Here is a 25,570-nt window from a genome sequence, read left to right as displayed (position 1 = left end):
CTTTCTGTAATTTGGATCTTCATACCTTAAGTCTACTAGAAAATCATATAAACATGAAATAAAGCCAATAGGCTGGTTTTACCTCCAATAAGGATTAATTATATCTTAGTTGGGATCAAGTAAAAGTGACTGTTTTATTATTAGACAGAAAAAGGAAATTATTTTAAATATTTGGATACAATAAAGTCAATGGGAGACAGCCTTGCTGTAATTCAGAGCTTTCTGGATAACGGGTTTCTGGATAACAGTTCCCATACCTGTAACAAGATTCATGTAAACAAATTGACTACACATAATAACCCCCTTTTTAACATTTTTAGGGGACCAGGAAATAATTAAGTAAAATCCGGGAAAATGTGAAATCAGAGAAATGTATTAAAGTAACTTTTTCTTCAAGTACTGAAAGGATATAAGCACAGGAGTCCGCTTTACTTTGAGATACAATATTTTAATTGCTGAGGAACTGCAGAAATGTAGAGAAAAGGAAGCCGGGAAGCAGGAATTCTGCGGGAGAATCAGAAGCAAAGATTTGCATAGAAACCACTGCTGTTATTCATTAGAATGAAGACAATTGTCTGATTAATTAAGTTAGAGCTCCGGAAGGAGAATATATTGTCTGTATCTGTGTAGGTAGAAGAGGAATATGGGCAGCAAGGAGCTGAGTTTAAACAATGAGAAAAGGCAATAACTCAATAAACACACGGATCCTCTAGGCCCAACTCCCAGTCTTTCATTGGGGCACTCCCCACAGATCCTGTATCAGTGTTAGCCCCAGGGATCTTTCTCATGTTACAGGGACTCTAACACACAGATGCACTCACTTATTGAAAGGACGTTGGCTTTCCCACATCCCAGGGGCCCTAGTTAAGGGGTTAAGGTTAGTTAGTTCTCATCCATTTCTGCAGCAGTATTACTGGCATGTCTGGGGTTAATATGTGTAGTATCCAATTTCTGTTAGTATCTTGCTGGTATGTCTAGGGTTGATCTGCTCATTGTCCATTTTCTGCACTGATCTGTCTGGCATGTTTGGGGTTCATGGTATATTGTAAAATGAACATGGTAATTAGGGGGTGTGGCCAATAAATGGACTTGGTCAAAAAATTCAACACACTCTTTTTGTCCCTCTTTCTGTTTCCAAAATGTTGGGAGGTAAATATATATATATATATATATATAAACAGGGGGGTTGTGGGAGCACTCTAAAGGCTTTAAAGTATATATATAAGTATAATAAATGCTATTGCATATGTACCCAAATAGGGGTTATTTTGTTACAAAGTTATGATCATAAAATTGATAAGCCACCATACCACGTCAAGGTAAATCCCGAATGGTGGTCCCTAACTTGTTTTATATTTTATGTGCATTTTAGCATTACCTGTAATCAATGTCCGTTGAACGCTGTTTTTTCAGTGAGGATTTAGCCCTCAGTGAAAAAACAGCGCTCAATGGACATTGATTACAGGTAATGCTAAAATGCACATAAAATATAAAACAAGTTAGGGACCGCCATTCGGGGTTTACCTTGACGTGGTATGGTGGCTTATCAATTTTATGATCATAACTTTGTAACAAAATAACCCCTGTTTTGGGTACATATGCAATAGCATTTATTATACTTATATATATACTTTAAAGCCTTTAGAGTGCTCCCACAACCCCCCTGTTTTGATATTATATATATATATATATATATATATATATATATATATATATATATATATATATATATTTATACTGTATATATAATGCAGAAACATTTGGATTGAAAGGGCAAACCAAATTATACAATTATTAGTCAAACTCTCATAAGTGTATGAATGTAAATCAATCACATTCCCAATCAGTAACCAGGGTCGGACTGGCTCCCTGGGGCACCAAGAGAAACCCGTCACATTCACACGTTGTACAGCACAAAATGAAATGTGTTGGAATCAGCAATGGTGATCTTTGTGCTGGTGACAACAGTAATGATTGTGAGGGGCTGGAGAGGTGGGACCATAGTTTGGACTTTCTGGTGGGTCCCGTCTCCTCCCTGGTCTGACACTGCTCTTTTCTTCTACTTGATCCCAACTAAAGCTGGCCATACACTATGGCCGAACGATCGGATTACGACGAGCGCATTGGGCTCCGACAGGTTGGTCGGGAGAAAAATCAAACCTTCAGGATCGATATCGTGTCCAGATATCGATCAAAAAGACCCGTTGGAAGCCTCCATACACGGGCAGATTAGCTGTCAAATTGGTCTAAACGACCGATATCGGCAGCATTATGTGCCCGTGTGTGGTGCTCATGCAAATGGCCTGTAGATGTCACTGTGCCCAGACTTATACTGTGCAAACTTCCTGGTAGCTTAAAATTGAAAGTTACTGTAGTGTAATGCCTGCATGACTCTGCTAATAAAGCATTGTTATACTATACTCATCCTCGGCTACCCAAAACCTAACACTGTGTATGGCCACCTCTAGCTGCATAATAGTGATAATAGTGATGCAACGTGCACCTAACCCTTACCCACCCTCTCCCAACCCACCCAGCAGTCATTATTTATTTACCACTGTCTGACCTGCTTGTGGCTGGAGTCACCCGAGGCGTGAGGGCGGATGTGAGTAAATAAATATGAATAAATAAATCTAAATATGCGGATGACTGTCAGAGCAATTGGGATCAAGCTAACATTGTGGATGGGGTCAGTTGTGAGTTCAGAAAGATGAATTGGCCAACATGGCATATCAGCAGATGACGGGCCCCTCTCACGTGAATCAGTAAAACTGGTAAAAACCCACGTTGATATGAAAAACCCAACATAACATATTTGTTCTTTTTCTTCATAGGAGGGTCAACTTCTTGAATGTTCCCTCATCAACAGCATACGCTACGGAGCAGTGCCAAAGGTAAGCCGACCGTATATCTTCCTGAAACCCTTTATTAGCCTTTAGCTCTTCTGATTTATATTTCTGGAAAAGGGGCCAGAGTTCCCCCCTTTGTACATTCTGGAGTCTCCAAGGGGGAAGCCATAGAGGTTGTGCCCATTAATCTCCCACAGGAAAGCAGCGACATGAAAGGTGTTGTGACCTATTGACATTCCCAGAGAAATTGAAATTTCAGACAGTAATTTATACAACGGGAGGGAAAGTAAATGCATATTCAGTTCACTTGGTCTGTTCAATATCAACTTGACAGGGAGCTCATTCCTGTGCATCGTCTCTACCAGTGACTTTTATTGTTCCATTTGCTTAAACAGAGGCCTCCAGTTCCATTCTCAGGTTTCCTTCTCTCACACTTACTCTATAGTCCTTCATCTATGGAACATTCACACCTCTACAATTCCCCAATGGCCAATAATGCCCAATAATGCCCAATAATGGCCGCTGGGCCTCCCCTGTGCCACCAAAGTAGCAAAAAGCTCATTTCTTCCCGGCACAATTAATGAAATCTCCAGTTTATTGGGGGCTTGGCATAATCAAATACAAAAGGACAACAATTGTGTTTGGTTGTGTTCTCTTCTTAATTAGATGATCACTATGAGAATATTAATTGTTCTCACAACAGAAAATGATTTGCACAAATGAAACATTTTTCCCCATAAATCTGTATTTATTTTCATCCAGGACCCCAAAATTGTGTCTGCCCTGGAAGCTGCTGGAAAGTGTGAGCAGGAGCTGGAGGGCAAGATTGTGTGCGTTTGCTGCGGCACGGATCTGGTGAACATCAGCTTTACGTATATGATAGCAGAGAGCTCGGACTTAGCCAAGGTAATATTATTGTATCGTGTGCACTCAAGCTCTTCTGCTTATGTTCCCGGCTTTCACTTCGCTCTGCGGCTTTTGTGCTTGGCAAGGAGCGAGTGTGACAATAGCAACAATGTACAAGGGCACAACAAACTGTGTTTATTGATTACACGCCTTCAATTAGACGTCAGAGGGGAAAGTAAATAGGCCCTTCAGCTTTGCAAACAAAGGCCCTGGTGACAAATTAGGAATTTCCAGAGCAACCCAATATACACAGGGAAGGTGCTAGAAATACTCCAGGGGATGGAGTGCATTATTACAGCCCATACACATTCTCCATTCACTTTCCCAAACTGTATATCTTACACTTAACAACGTTTGGAATAGAAATAGAAAAGAATCCTCTGTTTACGGGTGTTGATAATCACATAAGTACATAGTAAAGTCTAAAGTACTAAACATTCGAGGCCTCATTTATGAGTTCCATGGGCACAAGTGCTGGAGCCCAGAGGGGTGGATAATTGTGCACTTGCACCCGTGGGATTTTAGTGAGGTCTGTGCTTTGCACCCCTTGTCTCTGTGGGTGTGACGAGGCCTGTACCCTAATATCTGTCATCTACAGGTAATAAACACAGGGCCCCTCTGCCTCTTGGGCACCCTGGCTGTCCCTGGCACATGTTACAAAGGGGACACCCCAGCCTCACCCCTCTGAATACAGCGCTGATAATCACAGGCAGGACTGTATTTATGGGAGAGGTGCCTACGGTATTCCATGTACATTCTAGTGACCGTATGTTAATTGTGCTGTTCTATCAGTTTTGCTACTTTTTTTGTTAGGCAGTATGGCAGTTCCTTCTCCAGTTGCTTGCAGATTTGAGACCAGCAAAATCCAATCTACAATAATCAGATAATACAGTTATTTAGATAGAGGGGCTAAGACCAACTGCAGAGCTGCTTATAGCATACATGATACAGTTTAATTTGAATGACTCCCCCAGTTCCCCTCAGGGAGTTCTCTTTTATTATTGCTTTGCCGTCGGGAAACTATTGAGCTTCGGCGTCTTGGACCCTGTAACCTGCTGAATTACTCAGGCCGTATTCCTATTGATCCCGGGAGCGGAAGCCGGGAATAACACGGCAGCATTTGCAAATGAAGCTTCATCCTCCTGATGTAACAGTCTGATATATTATCTGATATATTATAAGTGCAATTATCGGCTGCAGAGAAAATGAGCATTGACACCGTGACCCACATATGGAACGTTCCCGCTTTTGTCTATAGGAAAAAGAAATATTGCTATTTATTTTTTCCGGAACACGTTTGGGATGTTGATGCTTCTGAGCTGCACTAGGGTCTGTGTCCCTGCAATAGAACTGTACATATAGGGGCACATTTATCAAGGGTCGAATATCGAGGGTTAATAAACCCTCAAATTCAACCCTCGAATTCAAATCCTTCGAATTTGAATATCGGATTTGATGGATTTAGCGCAAATCCTTCGATCAATCGATCAAAGTAAAAATCGTTCGATCTAATGATAAAGTCCTTCGAATCTAACGATTCGAACGATTTTAAGCGATCGATCGAAGGATTTTTCTTCGATCAAAAAAAGGTTAGAAAAGTGCTGGGGAAGGTCCCCCATAGGCTAACATTGTACCTCAGTAGGTTTAAAGTGGCGAAGTAGGTAGTCAAAGTATTTTTTAAAGAAACAGTACTTCGACTATGAACGATTTTTAGTTTGAATCGTTCGAATCAAAGTCGAAGGTCATCGTAGCCTATTCGATGGTCGAAGTACCCAAAAAATTACTTCGAAATTCAAACTTTTTTTCATTCGAATCCTTCACTCGAGCTTAGTAAATGTGCCCCATAGTGTGTGTGACTTTATATAGAGGTCACCAAGGCTTGTCCAACTGGGCCAGTTCAAGGAGGGACTTACCAAAGACCTAATTAGAGACAAAAAGAACATAAGGGCTGGAATGTATTAAAGACTTGTCCAGAAACCCTTCAGTCCTGCACCCTCAACAGCTTCAGCCCTGCCCTTGAACTGACATTTAACCTTAGTCTTCTGACTCCATAAGGAACAGGCAGGGACCCCTACATAAAAAGGCAAATGAACCCATGAACACTAAATGTCCCATTGATACAATATAAAGAGCCCAAGGGCAATGCTCCATGGAGGAATTCTATACGTAAAGCTGTGAGGAACTAGTGTGGGCACAGAAAGCAATGGTGCTGATTTCATTCCCATGTAGGTTCCATTTCCATGTTACTGTCCCAGTCAATACATTTGTGACTCTCTATCGACACCTAGTGGAGAACTGACACCTAGTGGAGAACAGCGGCTCTTCATCCAGTACATTGTATTTTATTAGGATTTATTGCAGCTTGTTCTATGGTGGGAACTGGGAGCTGCACTGGCTTTATGGCACTTGGTCACCAAATTAGTGAAACTAATAATCTGTATAGAGAAAATGTTTTGTCTGATCTTTTTATTCTGCAACATGAAATGGTTTTATTGATGACGGGTCAACCTTGTGGGGGATATTTGTGTCTCTAAGAAGGATAAAAGGAGGAATAATCATGTCAGCCGGATAATAAATCACTTACTATAGGGATGTCCTGCTCCCCCTGCGTCTCACATGGGGTAAAAATAGAGACGGCCATGATGTTCTCTCCCAGACCTTATCCTGGGAATACACTAAGGGGTATATTTGTAAAGCTCTAATGATTAATGCCAAAAAGCAATGTAAAATAAACTGCTTATTTGTACCACTGAATTGTCTTTAAAGGAGAACTAAAGCTTAACAAAAAGTAGGCTAGAAATGCTGCACATTTGGGGTTCCATATCAGCCCAAGGCAACGTCAGCCCTTTAGCATTAAAGAGTCTTCTGTTCCTCTGATTCACACGCTCTGGACTTTTGTCTGTCAGTTATACACAATACACAATTGGGGTCATTTATCAACACTGGGCAAATTTGCCCACGGGCAGTAACCCATGGCAACCTATCAAATTGCTGCATACATTGTTCTACTTGTAGCTGGCTTCAAAAAGCTAATCGCTGATTGGTTGCTATAGGTAACTGCCTGTGGGCAAATTTGCCCAGTGCTGATAAATGAGCCCCAGTAAATATAGAAAATACATGATAGTGGGCTGATAATTAAATAATTCAGATTCTCATTAAGTGGCAGCTCAGAAGCCAGTGCAGTTAGCAGCAGAACCTAATCATCAGCCCTGTAGCTTCAGCTTATATGACATCCAAATCTAATTTTCTGCTTGATGATTTGCTATAGCACCTCAGCTTAGCTCCTCCCCCGTCGCTCTGAACCCACTGAGCATGTGCAGTGCCACTGACACTCCTAACATGTTTCAACATGGGAAACTCCTGTGCTCAAATTTAAGGGCCTGGATCATTACTGTTATAGAGATACTGAACCTTTAGGCTTAAGGTGCAGTAAGTTCAGTATTAATGTGGGTTAACACCATGTATTGCAGTCATAGAATATTCCACAAAAATATATAAAGGCACATTATCATATCTCCCAATCTCACATGCTCAAGGTCTTGTCTGACTGTTTAATATTCTATATACAGTATAACACCCTTCCCACTCCCCAGTACATTATCCACTGGCTTCTCTGTTCCTGCAGAATCATTGGGATTCAGCTCCTCTATTTAAATGTCAATTTTAATGAGGCTTAAAAGAAGCAACTTCTGTGGGTTAAAGGGAAAAAACACCCCTCTTTTTGGCATGAGCTCATCCAGTTGGGATTATGTAGAAAAGGTGCAGAAACAGTATCTGAAGTGCACAAAATAACTGTAAATATATATGTATATACTTCTATATTCCCTGCAGTTGTAGGACAGTTTCATGAGTAATGTGCTGCTTTTCCCTGTGGTGGGACCAGATAATTCTGTTCTTTTACACCTTTGAGATTGGATTGTCAGACCCCGTCCACTAAATCCGTCAGCTCAGACCTCTCTATTAATGATACAAATGGGTTTTCTGTCAATGGAGCATTTGCCTGTCAGTAATAAATACTCGGTGTGGGGGGTTCAAGTCGGGTCATGGGCAGCGATTGCTCCGCTCGTTAGGAATGTGAATATGACAATTAGAGGCAAAAGGTTTGTGTTGTTCCTTCATTATTTATGTATTTCTTCCCTGGTGCTATTGCTGCAATTCAGCCAAGTGTGAAATGACTGGATAATTAGTGTGAATGGAGCCAATTTACTGGACAAACCTGTAAAGCAAATTGAAATCAAGTGATGAACACAAAGAGGCCGAGGTGGGACAGGGTATTAAAGGAGAGCGAAAGTCACACGGACATCACAGGGTCTCCAGTAGTAGCGTGGGGCCCCATATGACTAGGGGCCCCAATTATTAACACAATGGTCACATGGGCCCCCCTACTTTGATTGGCCAAATAAATTACAATGGGGCCTACGTCATTCCCAGAGATGCGCACACAGCTGAACATTGAATAATTTGCATTTTATAGGGTTTAATGTTATTTTCTGGAACTGTTGATACACAGGGGGTGCAGGTTACCCCACATTTGTACCTTTGTTCTTGTAATCCATGTTATATGTGATGCACATAATCAACATATAGTTTTAGATTATTTTGTGTTTCCATTGTTTCCCAAATAATCAGTATTTCTATACATTATTAGTACAGGTATGGGATCTGTTATCCAGAAAGCTCTGAATTACAGGAAGGCCGTCTCCCATAGACTCCAGTTTAATCAAATAATTCAAATGTTTAGAAATAATTTCCTTTTTCTGTGTAATAATAAAACAGTATCTTGTACTTGATCCCAACTAAGATATAATTAATCTTTATTGGAGACAAAAACAGTCTATTGGGTTTATTTCATGTTTATATGATTTTCTAGTAGACTTAAGGTATGAAAATCCAAATTATGGAAAGATCTGTTATCTGGAAAACCCCAGTTCCTAAACATTCTGGATAACAGGTCCCATACCTGTAATAATAAAACATTAGATTGTACTTGATCCCAACTAAGATATAATTAATCCTTATTGGAAGCAAAACCAGTCTATTGGCTTTATTTAGTATTTAAATACTTTTTTAGTAGATTTCAGGTATGGAGACCCAAATTATGAAAAATGATCTCTTATGCAGGAAACCCCAAGTCCCAAGCATGCCGAATAACAGATCCCATACCTTTACTATCATCATCAAGACCTATTCAACAGCGCAATGACCAATTTGGCACAAAACGCACAATTTTTAATGTGTTCTTTATTCACTGATGGTCATGAAAAGTCATGCTGAATGTGTTTGTGAGCAGTAGGTGACATATGTGTAAATATGTATTTATTCTTAATCATTTCTGTTGCTCCGTTTGTATAAAGAAGTGAAGAATTGCAGAAGAATATTGCAGCAGTATATTGTACCGTTTGTGCCATTGTAGGGTAACATGTGAGAAGTCTTGCTTTGCCTCTATGTGTAGCGTATATTTCCTTATATGTACCGTCTGTTTGTCTGTCTTTCAGCAATGGGTAGAAGGGCTAAAATCTATCACGCATAATTTTAGAGCCAACAACGTCAGTCCAATGACATGTCTCAAAAAACAGTAAGTGTCCCTTTTGTCTTGTTTTCTGTTTGTTTTTACCATGTGAATTTCCAAGTTCGCTCTGTTGGGCAGTCGATAACAGAAATGCTGTGGTTCTTATTCTTCTTTTACGTATGACATTTGTTCACATGACTTTAAGTTTAATATATTTTACTGTTTGTTTGTTATCTTTTATAGCAGGTGAACTACTGTATAGTAGACTGGAGATTTTACAACTATTTTATACATCTCAAACTAAACTAAAGCTGACCATACACCTGAAGACAAGGCCACCAAACAGGCAGATCTTTCCCTGAAATGCCCACCTTGAGTTGGATGATATTGAGCTGATCCTATTGATCCTTAGGGTCTTACAATCAGATCACAATGAAGGAGATACAGTCGGACAGAGCAAGGACCACATCAACATACTGATGTGGTCTGGTCCTTGCTCCAACTGGATTTTTAAACTTGTCCAATCTGCCCAATTTTAGTCCAAATATTGGTCTGGGAAGCCCATCAGAGGGTCCCCATACATGGGCCAATAACATAGTAACATAGTAAGTTTGGTTGAAAAAAGACACACGTCCATCAAGTTCAAACTATTAAGTCTATATATAACCTGCCTAACTGCCAGTTGTTCCAGAGGAAGGCAAAAAACCCCATATGAAGTCTCTCCAATTTGCCTCAGGGGGAAAAATTCCTTCCTGACTCCAAAATCGGACTAGTCCCTGGATCAACTTGTACTATGAGCTATCTTCCATATCCCTGTATTCCCTCACTTGCTAAACACCATCCAACCCCTTCTTATACCTATCTAATGTATCAGCCTGTACCCCTGATTCACTTCCCAGCTCTCCCTGTAACACCCCTTTCCCTCCTCTAATCTCATTGGCTCCCTCCTGTCTGCTGGGAGGAGCTACTGGTGAATAAAGCATCCGACCCTTCCTTGTACCTATCTAATATATCAGCCTGTACCACTGATTCAGGGAGACAAATCTACATCTTCACCTTGTGTTAGCTGGAAAGACCTACTGGTAAATAAATCATTAGAGAGATTATTATATGATCCCCTTATATATTTATACATAGTTATCATATCTCCCCTTAAGCGCCTCTTCTCCAGAGTGAACATCCCCAATTTGGCCAGTCTTTCCTCATAGCTAAGATTTTCCCTTTACCAGCTTAGTTGCCCTTCTCTGTACCCTCTCTAATACAATAATGTCCTGTTTGAGTGATGGAGACCAAAACTGTAGGGCATATTCTAGATGGGGCCTTACCAGTGCTCTATACAGTAAGCTGTGGGTCAGCCTGTTGGCAGATTTTATCACCCGTGTATGGCCATAGTAAGTGTTAAAGAACACGTCTGAAAGCCTGTGCTGTAGGAATTTTATAAGGAAATTTTTGGTTTGGGATCCATCATTTGCTCAGCCCACCCTGTTTAGCTCATATTACAAACACATATTCAATTCATCTATACAAGTAAAACAATTCATTCAGAAGAGCTTTGTACACCTCTATAGGGACATTTGGGACCACTATTTTAAGGCACATTTAGATACTTTGAACATAAAGACATTTCCACAAAACATTTCCACAAAACATTTCTAAAGATCCATTGTGACTTTTGTCTATGAATTCCTATGGCACAAAGGCCACATGATGCAAGTCCAGCCCTGGCACAGTCCAGTTGATTATTCCCTGGTTTCCATTGAAGACTATGGGAGATGATTTCAGTTGTGTCACACAGAGTTTTAGGCAGTGAATAAAATGAAAAAAACTTTACTTGGGCTGAATGTGACTTTTTCCCACCCAATCGACCTACAGGCTGAACAGCCAGAGAGCGAACGAGGGGCCCTGCACTAAATTGGAAATTCTGGATTATTTCCACCATTGTTTGTTTCCTTTGAACTGAAAATTGAACACGTTGTGTTTTTTGTCTGATTGTTTTTATTGGCAGCTGGGAAAAAGTTCTAACGGATGAATTTATTTTCTGTGTCTAAACCTAATTACAAGCAAATTAAACAATTGGCCAAAAAACAGAAAAGGAGTTGAATGATTAGAGAAGAAAACAAAAACATGTGGTGGAAAACAAACAAAAACAGTTTTATTAGCACATAAAGGTCAGGTTATTTCTGTGTCTCCAAAATGTGTCTTTTTAAAAATGATTGACGTAGACTTGTGGTTACAGAGCAAAGCAAGATAAAGGAACATTTACCCAAAAAAAGCAGGTCTGCCATTGGTGTCTGCCATTGAGGGGCAGATTTATCACATAATGAGTTGGGGCCCAGCAGTTCAATGTTTTTCCCATTTAGCAACACTTTCATGAAATAATTGGGAAAGGCTTTTAAAGAGATGACACATTTATCAATGTAGATACATAAGAATATGTTTGGCTTCCATTGTGAATTTGGGTTTCATGTTTAATTTGAATACTTTTTATGTGTGGGTGATACATACTTAAAGCATCTGATCACCATTGTGCTGAATGTGGTGTTAGAGCTCAGCAGCACTGAACTCTAACGCCCATCTGAATCTTTTATTTGTCCTGCAAATGGTTCAGCTGCTGAGTTGTGGGAGGAGGAGGAAAAGAGGAGGCAGCTAATTCCGTTATCAGTGCACAGATAAATACCATATACAATGGGCTTCTTGCATCTGGAGGCCACAGACAGTTACAGCAAAGGGAGGCAAGACTGGAATTCTTTATACAAAGCTCAATATCTTTGAGTGATAAACTGACAGTCAAACGTTATTCTTGCCTATGGAGTACTGATACTGATAAGTGGATGTGTGAAGAAAGGATTCAGGCAAATCATAGCAGTGAGAAAAACACATTGTTAATCACAATCTTCTGCATTGTACAGGTATGGGATCTGTTACCCATTATCCAGAAACCCATTATCCAGAAAGCTCTGAATTACAGAAAGACAATCTCCCGTTGCCTCTAAATAATCATGCCTCTAAATAGTCAAAAATTTTAATAATGGTTTCCTTTTTCTGTGTAATAATAAAACAGTAGCTTGTACTATGGAAAGATCTGTTATCTGGAAAACCCCAGGTACCAAGCATTCTTCATAACAGGTCCCATATCTGTACTGAGCAGTAAATGTAAAGAGGGTCATTAAACTGCCCCATTGTGTATGTGATAATATTGACTATAAATAGTTGACCCACGTCTAATCATGAAATACTGGGGAGGTGGAAGGTTGATTCATAGGCACCCCTTCTTTCCTTCTAGAGATGCAGAACAAAGTATTGATTGGTTCTCACTTGCTGCAATAAAGGCAAGTAGGTTATGATGGGATTTAAAAGGTCCAATGTGTATTTATAAATGGCCTCCCCACCTTTGTAAAGCTCATGTGTAGAATACAGATGGAAATCCATAGTGTTGTGAAGAGCTGGGATCTATTCATATGATGGGGTATTAAGCAAACGTCTGACACAAGAGGTGTAACTAATGTTTTTTTTTCTTTTTTATCCTGTAATTGGGTAAATATGATCCTCATTCAGAATGGCCTTCAGACTAAAGACAAACCCCCAAAAACCCAGCCGAGTGCTTTTATCAGCGCCACATTGCCCACAACATTCTTGTTATGCCAAGGACACTAATTCTTTCACAGAATAAACACAAGCAGTAGATTGGAAGACAATGTTATGCCAATATTATAGTCTAAAATAATGTGGAATTTAAGGCTGAACCAGCCACACTCATGCAGTGTTACCCACAGTTACAGTTTCTCATTTTAATCGATTTAAAACCCCCCAAAAAGGCTTAATTTATTTGTATTATTTTTTAGTTAGTATTTTTATATAAAATAACCAAGAATGTATTTAAAGAGGAATATTCACACTTGAAATAGAGTAGTCATGAGGGGTCATTCTTTTACACCCTAAACTCACGTGCAAGAGCACAAACGGGTATAAAAGTGAGACCCTTAGGGGCAGATTTATCATTGGTCAAGTTCTGAGTTGATGGGAGTTTCTAAAAACTCCTATAATCTCCCATAAACTCATAATTCAGGGGGAAAAAAGTCTAATTGTAATTTATTAAAAAAATTGAATTTTTTAAATTCGGGTGAATAAGATCGACCTGCAAACTCGAAACTTACAAATCCTCCAAAAACGCAAAAAATATTATTAGAGACGCAGAGACCAATTATATTAATGACACTTTTCTTTTCTCCCCCAGTTGGATGAAATTGACATTTTTAACAAACATCAGTGGGAAAATCCCAGTAAGGAGGTAACTGAACAAATGTTAAATTATAATACTTTTCAAAAATGATTTGTTAATAAGTTGCTGAATGGCCAGTAGCATGTCTTTATTAACTGGCAGCATCTCCATTCATTAATGTCCCTTGTTATTGCTCCTGGCAGTCTGTAGTTCTGTAGTCGTCTCCATTAGACCAATATAATACATGCAATAAACTGGTAGGGCTGTTGTATAAATAGTGAATAAAGTACCCCCTCTTTTAAAATATAAGGATATTATAAGTTACCGAGGAGATTCATGACCATATAAAAGTACGAGGCCGAAGGCCGAGTGTTTCTATACAGGTCATGGAACTCCGAGGTAACTTCTAATATCCTCATATTTTAGAACTGGGGGTACTTTATTTATTATAATACACACATTTCTGTGAGTCATGTGACAGAAATGACATCAGAACTCACCGTTTATAACTGATGACATCAGAACTCACCGTTTATAAGGATATAATTTACAGTATATTCATGGCTTTTGTGTATTATAATCATATAACGGTTATTGTGTGGTAGACACCCTACTTGTGCTTGGGTTCTCTAGACCTACAGATTATCTTGGGATCCCAGTGATCATTAACACACCACGTTACTGATAAACAGTATTTCTTTTTCTCCCCTTTAGTATCACAAGAACCTTTGCATCAGGCAAAACAGAAAAGGTCATCTTTCAAGCACTTAAAGAGTTGGGTCTCCCCAGTGGAAAGGTAGGTGTATGCACGCCTAATGAACTGCTTTCCCTATTGCTTGTGAAGCCCATCCACGAAAAGCGCAAAACAGAGTTCTGTTTCTGTATAAAAGTGAAAACCTTGCCTCAGGTGGAAGTTTCCTGCAGGTTAAAGACATTGGAGCTTCCATGGATGCACAACACAGAGTTCTGTTTCTGTAGAGAATTGAAAACTTTGCCTCAGGTGGAAGTCTCCTACAGGTTAAAGACATTGGAGCTTCCATGAAAGTGCAAAACAGAGTTCTGCTTCTGTAGAAAAGTGAAAACCTTGTCTCAGGTGGAAGTCTCCTACAGGTTAAAGACATTGGAGCTTCCATGGATGCGGAACACAGAGTTCTGTTTCTGTAGAAAAGTGAGAACTTTGCCTCGGGTGGAAGTCTCCTGCAGGTTATCAGAAAAGCCACCCTTGTAACTTGCAAAAATGTAATTTTCTAATTAGGAACTTCAGTTCTAGTGAAGAGAGAACAATTGGGTCCGACATTGCTCCTTGACATAAGGCATTTCTTTTCTAAATAATTCTATTAGAAAACGATATCAAATGTTCCCATGAGGATATTTTCTTGGCACAAGTACATGTATTTCTATTTATTGCTTTACACAGAATGATGAAATTGAACCGTCGGCCTTCACCTTTGATAAGTTTTATGAGCTCACGCAGAAGATCTGCCCCCGCACTGACACAGAGGAACTATTTAAAAAAATGTAAGTTTCCTTTAAGCCTATTATCCCTGTTTCTCTGTATTATTTAGGCTGTTCCTCTATCCAAATAGCTGTATCCAGCACACACACTTATATTTGCCTGACAGGCTTTATTTAGTAGCTGTGGGGAACACGTTTACCCCCGGGACAGAACATTTGCTTTCCTCTTTGGAACATGAGCAGAAACATTTCCTTTTACACGTGATTAATGTTGTGCTCGGGCCTTTACTAACTCTCTACAGATTAACTTGCTTGGTTAGACATTAACATGGTACATCAACAATGTCGTTGTCTCACACAAACTCCAGCCTTTAATGATATCAAGTAATAACAGCCGTGTGCCTTCTCCAACAAGTCTTTAAGGTTTTGCACATATTGAAATATAAATATGTTGGATATGTCATAAATTCAGATTGTGAATTCTCTTTTCCATATACTTGAGAACTTACCTTTTTTCTAATAAATTTCTTTTCAGCAATGGAGACAAATCTGATTATTTAACGGTAGACCAATTAGTGAGCTTTCTAAATGAAGTAAGCTTTTTCATACATTAACTTCTATTATAGTCTGTCTGCCGTGGCTTCTTCTCTCCAGCCCTTCCCATTGCATGTCTCATACAATCAGTTTGCTTTGCCTCTGATCCACTGGGATCCCTACTACTACTTTGGGTGCATCTCGGTGCTACAAATGAAAAGCTCCCTCATATCTTCCTCCTCTTTCTACATGTCTGCTTTTCCAGTTTGCTTTTGTGTTCCTGTTTGTGAAATTGTCTTGCTCTTGTTGGCCATTGTTCTCTAGATGTTTGTTGCATTATGGGTATACGACATGCCTCTGTAATGTACAATGCCATGGTCTTTGCACTGCCAACATCATGCTCTTTCCTACCATAACAAATGCTGTAAGTGAAGTGGTGCCAAGTACTGTGTCTCCAGTTTGTTCAGTTTGTAATGAAACTTGTGGAATTGTTTACATGATTGTAATTGCCACAATGGGCCCATATTGAAGGACATCTGATAAAACGCATGTAGCACCAATTTTCCCATGTGATTACTGTAGGGTCCCTTAAAGCTGTGTGCAGGTGGTGCTCGTCTCATTACAGTGTGGGTGCAATTCAACAACCTCAATCAACGTTGCATCAGAATCAATCTCCTTAACATGGGGCCAAATCATCAGCAAAGACACAACTGGTTTCTTACGTAATGGAACTGCCTTATGCTCAGCTGATGCAATAAAGGAACCACACACACTTAATAAATAATAGTGCTTAACTTTATTTTGCCGCAGAGTGTGAACAAACAGATAACGTTTCTTGTTATGTACTGTCTCTTTAAAACTTCGACTTCAACCATACGCCACCTAAAAGCTGCAAAATTGCTGAATTTTAGCCTACGGGGGACCTCCTAGAACCTATATGGAGGCAATTGGTGGAGTTTGAGAGATCGAAGTTTTTTGGGGGAAAAACTTTCAATCGAAGTAGATCGAAGGCGCTATTACTTTGATCGTATGATTCGAAGTAGGTCGAAAACGGACCATTTCGACCTCTATTCGGTTGGTCTTTTTGAATTTGAAATTCAACGTTTTTTAAAATTTTTAAATCTGCCCCTTAGTGTGTACCTCCTGTGCCAATCATTGTCATGTATTTGTGACTTCAAGGCATCTAGGGTGCTTTTGCATCATGACTATCCTCCTCATCTAGGGGTGTGTGGGTACCATTCATTAAGGTTGTAAGGAGTTGGTCAATTTCTGTTCAAGGATATAGTTTTTGCCTAGGTAGTTCCCAACTAGAAGATCAAAGCCTGCTAGATCCTCAATAGTATTTCCCCCATATCACTTAAACAATTAAACTGACCAACAACCATATCCCCTTGCACTGAGTATGGCTTAGGTGGTGTTATGCACACAGTTTGTGTTGGACCAGTAATCCATAGCAAACAATAAGCAGGTTGATTTCACTGAACTAGTATAGACAGATAATGACTGTGGCAACTTTACTTAGGAACCTACACAGTGTGTATTTTTATCTGTATAAATTGTATTTAAGGGTAAGGCCACACGAGGAGATTCGGGGAGATTTTTCATTTTAGCCTATGGGGAAAAACGCTGAGGCAGTTCGGGGAGATAGCCGCTCAAAATCAGCGACAAAATCTCCCCGAATCTCCTCATGTGGACTAGCCCTAAAACAAAAGTTGTACCAGTGTGTAGTTGCTGGCCTGTTGGAATGATGGGACCTGCAGGGAGCAGCCTCTACTCCATGTTGGAATGGTTTGGTCTGTGAGTTTGTGCATGGTCGTTCCCTTGCCAAGCTTGGATAGGCATGCCAAAATCAGAATTCTGCTCAGAATTTACTAACATCAAGTCAAACGCTCATGTTGCATGCCGACTGGTTATTCATTAACTCTTTTATTTTATCATTATAAAAACAGCCAGATCATTCAATATACCTATACAAAAATGTGAATATCTACATTTTACTGAAAACAACTAATTTGACTAGTGTAGCCATTCCTGCCATTAGTAGTAAAACATGACTTAACATTTCATTTGTGCCCTGGAAAAAGCTCTAAAATTAATACACTTATAATACATTTATGAAACATATTTTCTCTTTAAATGTCCCATCCAAATGGAAAGTATAGTATGAGAGTACAGCTCAGAATATTCCTTTGCTTCATAATTACATTGGATATGAGCTGAATATGGCATAAAGCAGTAACAACCTGATCTCTTTTACTGTTTCTTTATTGTCCATGGAGATTGTTCAGGCTTTGTAGGGTAAATAATATGTACCAGAAATGAATTGATGATAAAGGAAAGGATATAGATACAAATATTTTCCCAGTAACAGTCAAACATCACTTTCTGAATTCAATTCTTTTTCCACTCACAGAATTTTATTATCACACAGAAACAGCAAACGTTGAATTAGAACTAAAAATTGACGTAATTTTTGGAATAGAGGGTGTAAGGAGAATAAGCAGAATATGTGTCCTTGAAATCTAACACTACGGGTGCCAAAAAGAAAGGTGCCCCAGAGCAGATTCCTTATTTGAATTACAGTACATGTTGTGTAGGACCTGATCACATGATTTGACCACTACAACAGTTATATGGACTGCCAGAAATATAGGATTTGTGCTGTGTGTAAAACAGAACCAACATATTTGGGGCATTTAAAAAATTCTTGTAGCTAAAATACATTTTAGTACCAGAGAAATTAGAATTGAGGTGAAGATATGGAACCCAACATCAAGCAGGGGCAATAACTTGACGCTGGGTAATTGTTGGGGCAGGATAAATGTGTGTTCTGTCTGATCCTCTAACAAATGGATAAACATGGTTATGTGCCACAGCTATGTTCCATAGTTCAGTAAATATGGATTGGACATGGAAGATTTGGGTTATTGCATGGGAGAAGATGAACCCTAGGGAGGAATAAGATTTATGGATATATTATATGAGACCATGCAAAAAGGTCTCTCTATGGGACTATTCACTAGTAGATCTTCCCAGAGGGCAGAACACTTGCTATGAGAAGTGGGGGGCATTCTGTTGAGCAGGGGGTGTAACATTAGGATGAAGGTGAAGGTGCTGAGTCCTTTCCCTGAGTATTAGTTCTTACTACTATTATGACTAGATCATATAAAAAAGGGCAAGATGCTTCTTTAGCAAATCAAAAACATACAGGATCACTGGAATTTGTTCATGTGGGTACTGGATTTATTAATCCATTTTTACTCCTAGGAAGCAGATGTAAGACGTTTTTGAATAGCTTCATGGGAGTAAAAGGTTGTACTTCATGTATGTGATTTTCCAGTCATAGTAACCCCATTACTTTTATACAATAACCTGTTGAGTTTATGGGACATGTATAAAAAGATTCCATATGCCTGTTTAATCACTTTCAGACACTGTAGTAAGTTTATGTTTGAGTAGTAAGTGCTGCCCAAGGTTGAGCTGATTGGATGTCCATTTTATATGATTGTGTTATTCCACTGAAGCGTACGGCTTTATTAAAGTAGACTGTGGGCTACAATGTATTCACAAAGGGATAAATTAATGTTATCTTTTCTTAAACCCTGTTGTCTTTCAAACATATAGCATCAGCGAGATCCTCGTCTGAACGAGATTCTCTTCCCATTCTTTGATGGCAAAAGGGCCATGCAGATAATTGAAAACTATGAACCTGATGAAGAGCTGAAGAAAGGAGGTAGGCGCAGAGGATCGTCTTGCCTATATCAGCACAGCAATTACATGTCCTTATTCAGATGAGAATTTTAAGACCTGGATTGAGTTGAAACCCTCAGAAGCCTATGTTGCCCTGTAGGCAGTTTTGGCAGCAGATAGAAGGTCACACATTGATATCCTGGATATAAGCCATAGGGACAATTTAGCAATAAGTACACAAATTCTGAATATGTCATTTGTACCAAGAACATTTCCAGCCTGAGGGTTGGGGCCAAGGCAAAAGTTTCCCATGTCCATGTAATGCTTGATAAAACAGTTGAACTGAAAGGCAGATGTACAAAAGATTACTTTTTTCCTGAGCAGTTGCTACTGGGAAATGCAACAAATTGGTATTATTTGCCCCTGCACCATTATATGCAACTCTCTATCTCAGCTGGGCCCTCCCTCATGTTATTTAGTCATTGATATCATGCACAACAGATTAAGATGTCACCTTCTGAACTTGTTCTCTCTTGCAGGTCAGATATCAAGTCATGGCTTTTGCAGGTATCTGATGTCAGATGAAAATGCTCCTGTCTTCCTGGACCGCTTAGAACTCTACCAAGAAATGGATCATCCCTTGGCTCATTACTTTATCAGTTCCTCCCACAACACGTACCTCACTGGGAGACAGTTTGGTGGAAAATCTTCAGTGGAGATGTACAGACAAGTCCTGCTGGCCGGATGCAGGTTGGCAATTTTATGAAATATCTTGAGATGAATAAATACCTGAAGCCCTGAAGCCAAGCCCTAGTCAATCTTACTGATCAGTGCACAGTTTGCTCCACCCCTACTAAACCCATAGCAGCCAATCAGCTTCTATTTTGAGAAACCATTACTGTGCAACTCTTATAAACAGAAAAACAGAAGGGGGCACAGCTGGGCAGGGGCATTCATATAACTATATATTATATATGATATTATAAAACTCTCTGTATTTTCTGTGTAACAAGGTGCGTGGAACTGGATTGCTGGGATGGAAAAGGGGAAGATCAGGAGCCAATAATTACACATGGGAAAGCAATGTGCACTGACATCCTTTTCAAGGTGAGTCTAATTAGTTTATCAGGTTCCTTGGAGTAAACTCTACTTTTTGTCTTTTCTCAATCATTTCATTCATTCATATTTGTTACCTTACCGCTTTATATGTAGGTGTTACTGATTCATCATTTGAAGAATATTTCTTATATCAATGTGATCTGGTCCGACTGTTATTGGTATTTATTATAAATAATGACAATTTAATGGACTGCATTGGGTTGGAATTCATTCCATATTTTGACTCATATTGAGGTGTATCTCTTTAACACTTGTTACTATTGTGTTTCTTTATAGTTCTAAGCACCATGTCTGTTTCATTTATGTAGGACGTCATCCAGGCGATCAAAGAGACTGCGTTTGTCACGTCAGAATACCCAGTAATCCTTTCCTTTGAGAATCACTGCAGGTACTCTTTCATTCTAATAGGAATATGTTAAATAGTAATCTAGTAGTCTGGTGAGAATATGTTATATAGTGATGTAATAGTCTGATGGGAATATGTTATATAGTAATAGTTATATGTTATATGGCAACTGCACAGAATAACTAATGGCAATATTTAAGGTATATAAGGTCTATAAATATTATATTTTTACATGAAAAGCATGTGACTATGGCATGAAAGCAAAAACTGCCAAACTGAATAATTATTCGGCATATAAAGTTTATAATTGAATTTTAATTATGCAGTAGACCTCCAGTTGAACATGATGAATAACAGTATTTGCCCTGGTTATCTAATGTAATGGGACATTGGCTCAATTCTCTGGGAATTAGTGATGGGATAAGAATAGTGTCACTCAGGGCTGCCCTCAGAAATCATGGGCCCCGCCCACCACAGAAGGCCACGCCCCAGACCCTATGCACCCCAATACCACAGTAAAAAAGCCACAGAAACACGGTGCTGAAACATAAACGCTAAAAACCGATTGGTAGCCAGGGGCCCCCCATAAATGTTAAAAAACTTCATTGATGGCCAGGATCCCCCTACGTTAAAAAAATTGGTGGCAAGGGCCCCCCTTACAGTTAAAAACACATTGGTGGCCAGGGGCCCATAGGTGATTCAAATTAAACATTGGTGGCCAAGGGTTTAATACAAATAACCAATAAGGTTCAGTGGAACTTACCTTAAGTAAGTGACACTGCCTCTTTCTGTGCAGAAGGAAATTGCTGTTCTCGGCATGTTTTAGGCGATGTTGTACATACAGTCCCATACGGCATAGTATGCACGAATATATGTCTTAAGCAAAAGCATATCCGCTTAATGTAGTAGATCTCACCAAGGTAGAATCGTGGCCCAAGGGGGCGGACAATCCATATACAATGTGAAAAAAGAGGCTTTAAGGCACTCTGGAAAGCCACAGATAGATCAGACCAAAAACGTACTGTAGGTTTAAAAAGTAGAAAAAAAATCTTTATTGAACAATCATGTCGAGCCTTACGCATTTCGTGTCCACAACACACTTAATCATAGGCTTGAACATTTACAACGAGTCTGGTATTTAAAGACACACACACCAATGGGGAAAAAAAGGGGGAGGGAAAACTATCAAGTCCAATTCTAAATTTAATGGTATCCTGTACCAAAAAATGATTATTCACAAAAATCAAATCTGAATAACTACAAAACTGAAAATTTGTCTTTTAAAAAGACTAATGTAAGAGAGATTGTTGAAAAGATTATAAAGAAAAAAATGCATTTGTATATGGAAGAAAAACACCAGGTAAAGTACAAAATGTAGAAAAACATGTAGAAAATTCACATAATATTGTAGAAAATATTTAGAAAAATCACATATACATATGAATACATGTAGAAAGCGTACGTTATGATGGTACTCGAGTAAATATTAAAACAATCAGACATTTGACCAGGATATCACAGGATATACATAACAATATTGTATAAAGGTTAGTAAATACATGTTAATAGATGCATACGTTGATAGAATCAGCCATATGGCTAGAGTGTCATGTGATCTCTTAATAAGCAGCTCGAATGAAATCAAACAAATGAGTAAAGAGAAAAGTGGAAAGAATGGAATAAGAATGATATGTACTAACTTAATATGCCTGGCGCAGCTATACAATGTAAATACCTGTTTAGTGGTAATAGCAAGACATGTCGAAATCTGAATTCATACCTTTCGGTAACCTAGTGTCATGGGTAAAGATCCAAAAAACCTCTAAGTACTTTTTGTATTATGTAAGTGGATAATGATGTGACACTGATGAAGCCACTGCCGAAAACATTCTTTATGAGAGAAGATATAAAAGGAAAAATAATCACACATTGATACAGCACAGTCATTGCTTGTATAGAATATCTTTCTGTGGTGCACAAAGAGTTAATATTTTACTGTTTCTCCTTTGGAAGTGACACAGTGAGACAAATGTATTTCCTCAGTTCCATTATCTTTGCTTTGTCCCATATGAGCAGGATTTCTCCCAGCGGGATACACACTCTGGGAACCCCCCCCCCCCTACAAATTGATTTTATTACTCTGCTCCTTCAACCTTTCTCTCATTCCTTGGGGGAATTCATTCTGAATGACACCACAGTCACCAGGACAAAATAGAATCCGAATGGAATTCCCAGCTGTATCAGCCCCTAGTTTACACCACAAAAAAATGAATGTTCGGTTGAAGCAGCTCTGAAATAAAACATAAAATTAAAATAGATACATAGAAATTGATAAGAGAAAAATATAGATAAGGGACAAGAGAGGTAGATAAGAGATATACAGAGAGACGAGAGATAAAGGGGGAATACAATGAGAGATTGATGTGAGATAAAGATATGATAGAGATATAAGAGAGACATAAGGAAAATGGAAGAGATGTAATAGATAAATGATAAGAGAGAGAGAACTAGAGATTGGTAGATAAAGAGATAAAGAGAGATATACGAGGGAAATAGAGATGGAGAGATAGAGGAAAGATAGCGACAGACTAGTAACCTAATTTGGTTACTTTCTCTTTAAATAGCAATTAACCCTTGGCAATCCAGGGACCCTGAGTCTCTTTTGGATATGAAAAGTACTCGGAACTGGGATTTACAGTGCAGTGCCTCCACGTAGGGAACACTGAGGAGCACACCTCATGGAATTTCCACTAGGACAAATAAAACACACAGTTTGCAAATGAAACAAATCTAAACTTTAAATAAACAGTAGTAAAAGAACTTGGGCAATCTAATACACAATACACTCCTGCACTGGGGACACGTGGGACCTACCTAACTCACTATTAGGTACCTGACTGTTTCTCCAACACAGTCCTTTTTATTATCAAAGTCCCAATCCTCTGGAAAGGGTTAATAACCACACAGTTCACTTTGAATACCCCAGGTAGTGCTACCTTTCCCAAAAGTACCTCTCCCTTTGGAACGTAGCAGCCGCTCCCACTTTGCAGGTAAATGCACAAGATCTGTCCTCAAATTGGGGCCCCGTGCTTGTATCCGTGCCAGTATCCTATCTTGTGTGGCTCACTCACCGGGGTGCTCTCAGAGGCAGTCACACTGGAGATTACAGGCTGGTTGGCAGCAGGACCAATCTCACCAATGGCACATTTCTCCTCCTGAGTCTCTAGCAGTTTGGCAGGGAACAGGATGGGCTCTCTTTGTACTTTACACAGATGCAACAGCTTGCACAGTCTTACACAAACTCATTCTGGCTGGATGTTTCAGCAAACAACCCCTGTTAAGCTCTGTTGGAAACCCTGTACAAAAGGCTCCAAAGTCAGGCACTCCCTCTCTCCCAAGGATGCACTGGGGTGCCCAGCCAATAGGATGGCTCTCCAGCCTGTAACTGGGCTGGATGATGTCACAGACAGAAAAACAGGAGAAGGATTTGTCTGATCCCCTATAGATAGATAGATGATAGACATTGGGAGTTTACCATTATGAATAATTCAGCCACATAATGATGATACTAAAATTCCCCCAAAACATTTTGGATATAAAAGAAACTCGTCACCATGAGAGTACATCCTCCTGGCTGTGAGCATTCAGTGTAACATCAGGCACTTGCTATAAAAATAATTATTAATAATAATAATAATGAGCAGCCAGTTGTTGGGCTCCAGAAAGTAACTGGCCCATAGGACATACAGGGCTGATGGAGACACACAGAAAGACTAGTCGTTTCTATGCCGTTTTACTAAACAAGTCTCTTTTATCTTTCCATTCCAGTAAATACCAGCAGTACAAGATGTCCAAATACTGTGAGGAAATATTCGGAGAGCTGTTACTGAGCAAGGCCCTGGAGAGTCACCCGGTATGTCTGCCTTTGCCCCTCTTTATATTGAGAGGGTCAGGGTGTCAGCTTATTGGTCGCTATGCTGTTCACTTCATTGCAGGGCTCTCTGGCACTGTAGCAGAGAAATATTGTTCATTCCCACATGAATTTGTCACTGCCTTCAACAAGCAAAGCCGAGCATGCAAGGATGACAGCTAAAGTAATAACCCTGAGCTTTACTGCCACCTAGTGGTGGTCTCAGATGTGTTTCTCTAGCAATGAGCTGTCTCTGGGGCGCCTTGCACCCACTTCTGCTCAAAGTCAACATGGCACCTTCTCTTATTTGTCCTGCAAATAGTTTCATGCATGCACAGATTGGGCCTCATTCTCCTGTGCTTTGTTATCTCACCATTTCAGTATAATTGATGTGCATTGCTTTTAGCTTCCTACTAATGGAGTGGCAACTTTGTCTCTAGATCTTTAAACTCAGTTTTAGAAATCCAGATTAAGATTCAATTCAGAATGAGAGATTGACACCTCTCTGTTACACTGATACTCTCCAGTCATTCACATGGAAATGGCAATTTGAAACCTACATTGTTCACCAGTGGACTTTAACCTTAACTATGACCCCTGTATCCTAAATAAAGAAAATATTTTTTTGCCCACGTGTAAACACAGAGGGACATGGCTCTGCAGTCAGTTAAACTGTAAGAAGATTGGGTCACAATGCAGCAGGTGTTTCCTTATTGAGTCAGCCTTACTAGGGTGTCACTGAGCTGCAGGTGCATTTAGCTGTTTAATGTTACAGTCATTTTGTATAGAAGTCAGTCCCATGTTAGAATCTGTTGTTTGTCACTATGTACCAAGTCTCTTTCTAACTTCCAGGCTTATGAAATGAAAAGTAAATGAAAATTCAGTAGTCTATTAGTATAATGGTATATCAGTATATCAATGTATCAATATATCGCTATATCAGTAAATCTGTATTCGGGTATATCAGTGTAACCCTAATTTATCTTATACCTTATGAAGGTTAATAACCACACAGTTCAGTTCATATAGAATG

General features: G+C 39.4%; 1 protein-coding gene across 4 annotated transcripts in view; it reads left to right on the top strand.

Annotated features, from left to right (window-relative positions):
• Positions 1-25,570, top strand: part of plcb4.L (phospholipase C beta 4 L homeolog) — a 119,234-nt gene that overhangs the window by 53,587 nt on the left and 40,077 nt on the right. For all 4 annotated transcript variants that reach the window (XM_018262489.2, XM_041562429.1, XM_041562428.1 and 1 more), the window contains exons 5-16: positions 2,835-2,894; positions 3,612-3,755; positions 9,251-9,330; positions 13,499-13,552; positions 14,198-14,279; positions 14,901-15,001; positions 15,474-15,531; positions 19,097-19,205; positions 19,702-19,912; positions 20,176-20,269; positions 20,590-20,669; positions 24,456-24,540. In XM_018262489.2, the coding sequence (XP_018117978.1) occupies positions 2,835-2,894; positions 3,612-3,755; positions 9,251-9,330; positions 13,499-13,552; positions 14,198-14,279; positions 14,901-15,001; positions 15,474-15,531; positions 19,097-19,205; positions 19,702-19,912; positions 20,176-20,269; positions 20,590-20,669; positions 24,456-24,540 (1,158 nt within the window). The remainder of the gene's footprint in view (positions 1-2,834; positions 2,895-3,611; positions 3,756-9,250; positions 9,331-13,498; positions 13,553-14,197; positions 14,280-14,900; positions 15,002-15,473; positions 15,532-19,096; positions 19,206-19,701; positions 19,913-20,175; positions 20,270-20,589; positions 20,670-24,455; positions 24,541-25,570) is intronic.

The sequence above is a fragment of the Xenopus laevis genome, chromosome 5L, assembly GCF_017654675.1.
Source record: "Xenopus laevis strain J_2021 chromosome 5L, Xenopus_laevis_v10.1, whole genome shotgun sequence".
In the NCBI taxonomy this organism is placed as follows: Eukaryota; Metazoa; Chordata; class Amphibia; order Anura; family Pipidae; genus Xenopus; species Xenopus laevis.
The sequence above is the reverse complement of the archived record's forward strand: the minus strand, read 5'-3'. Positions and strand labels throughout refer to the sequence as shown.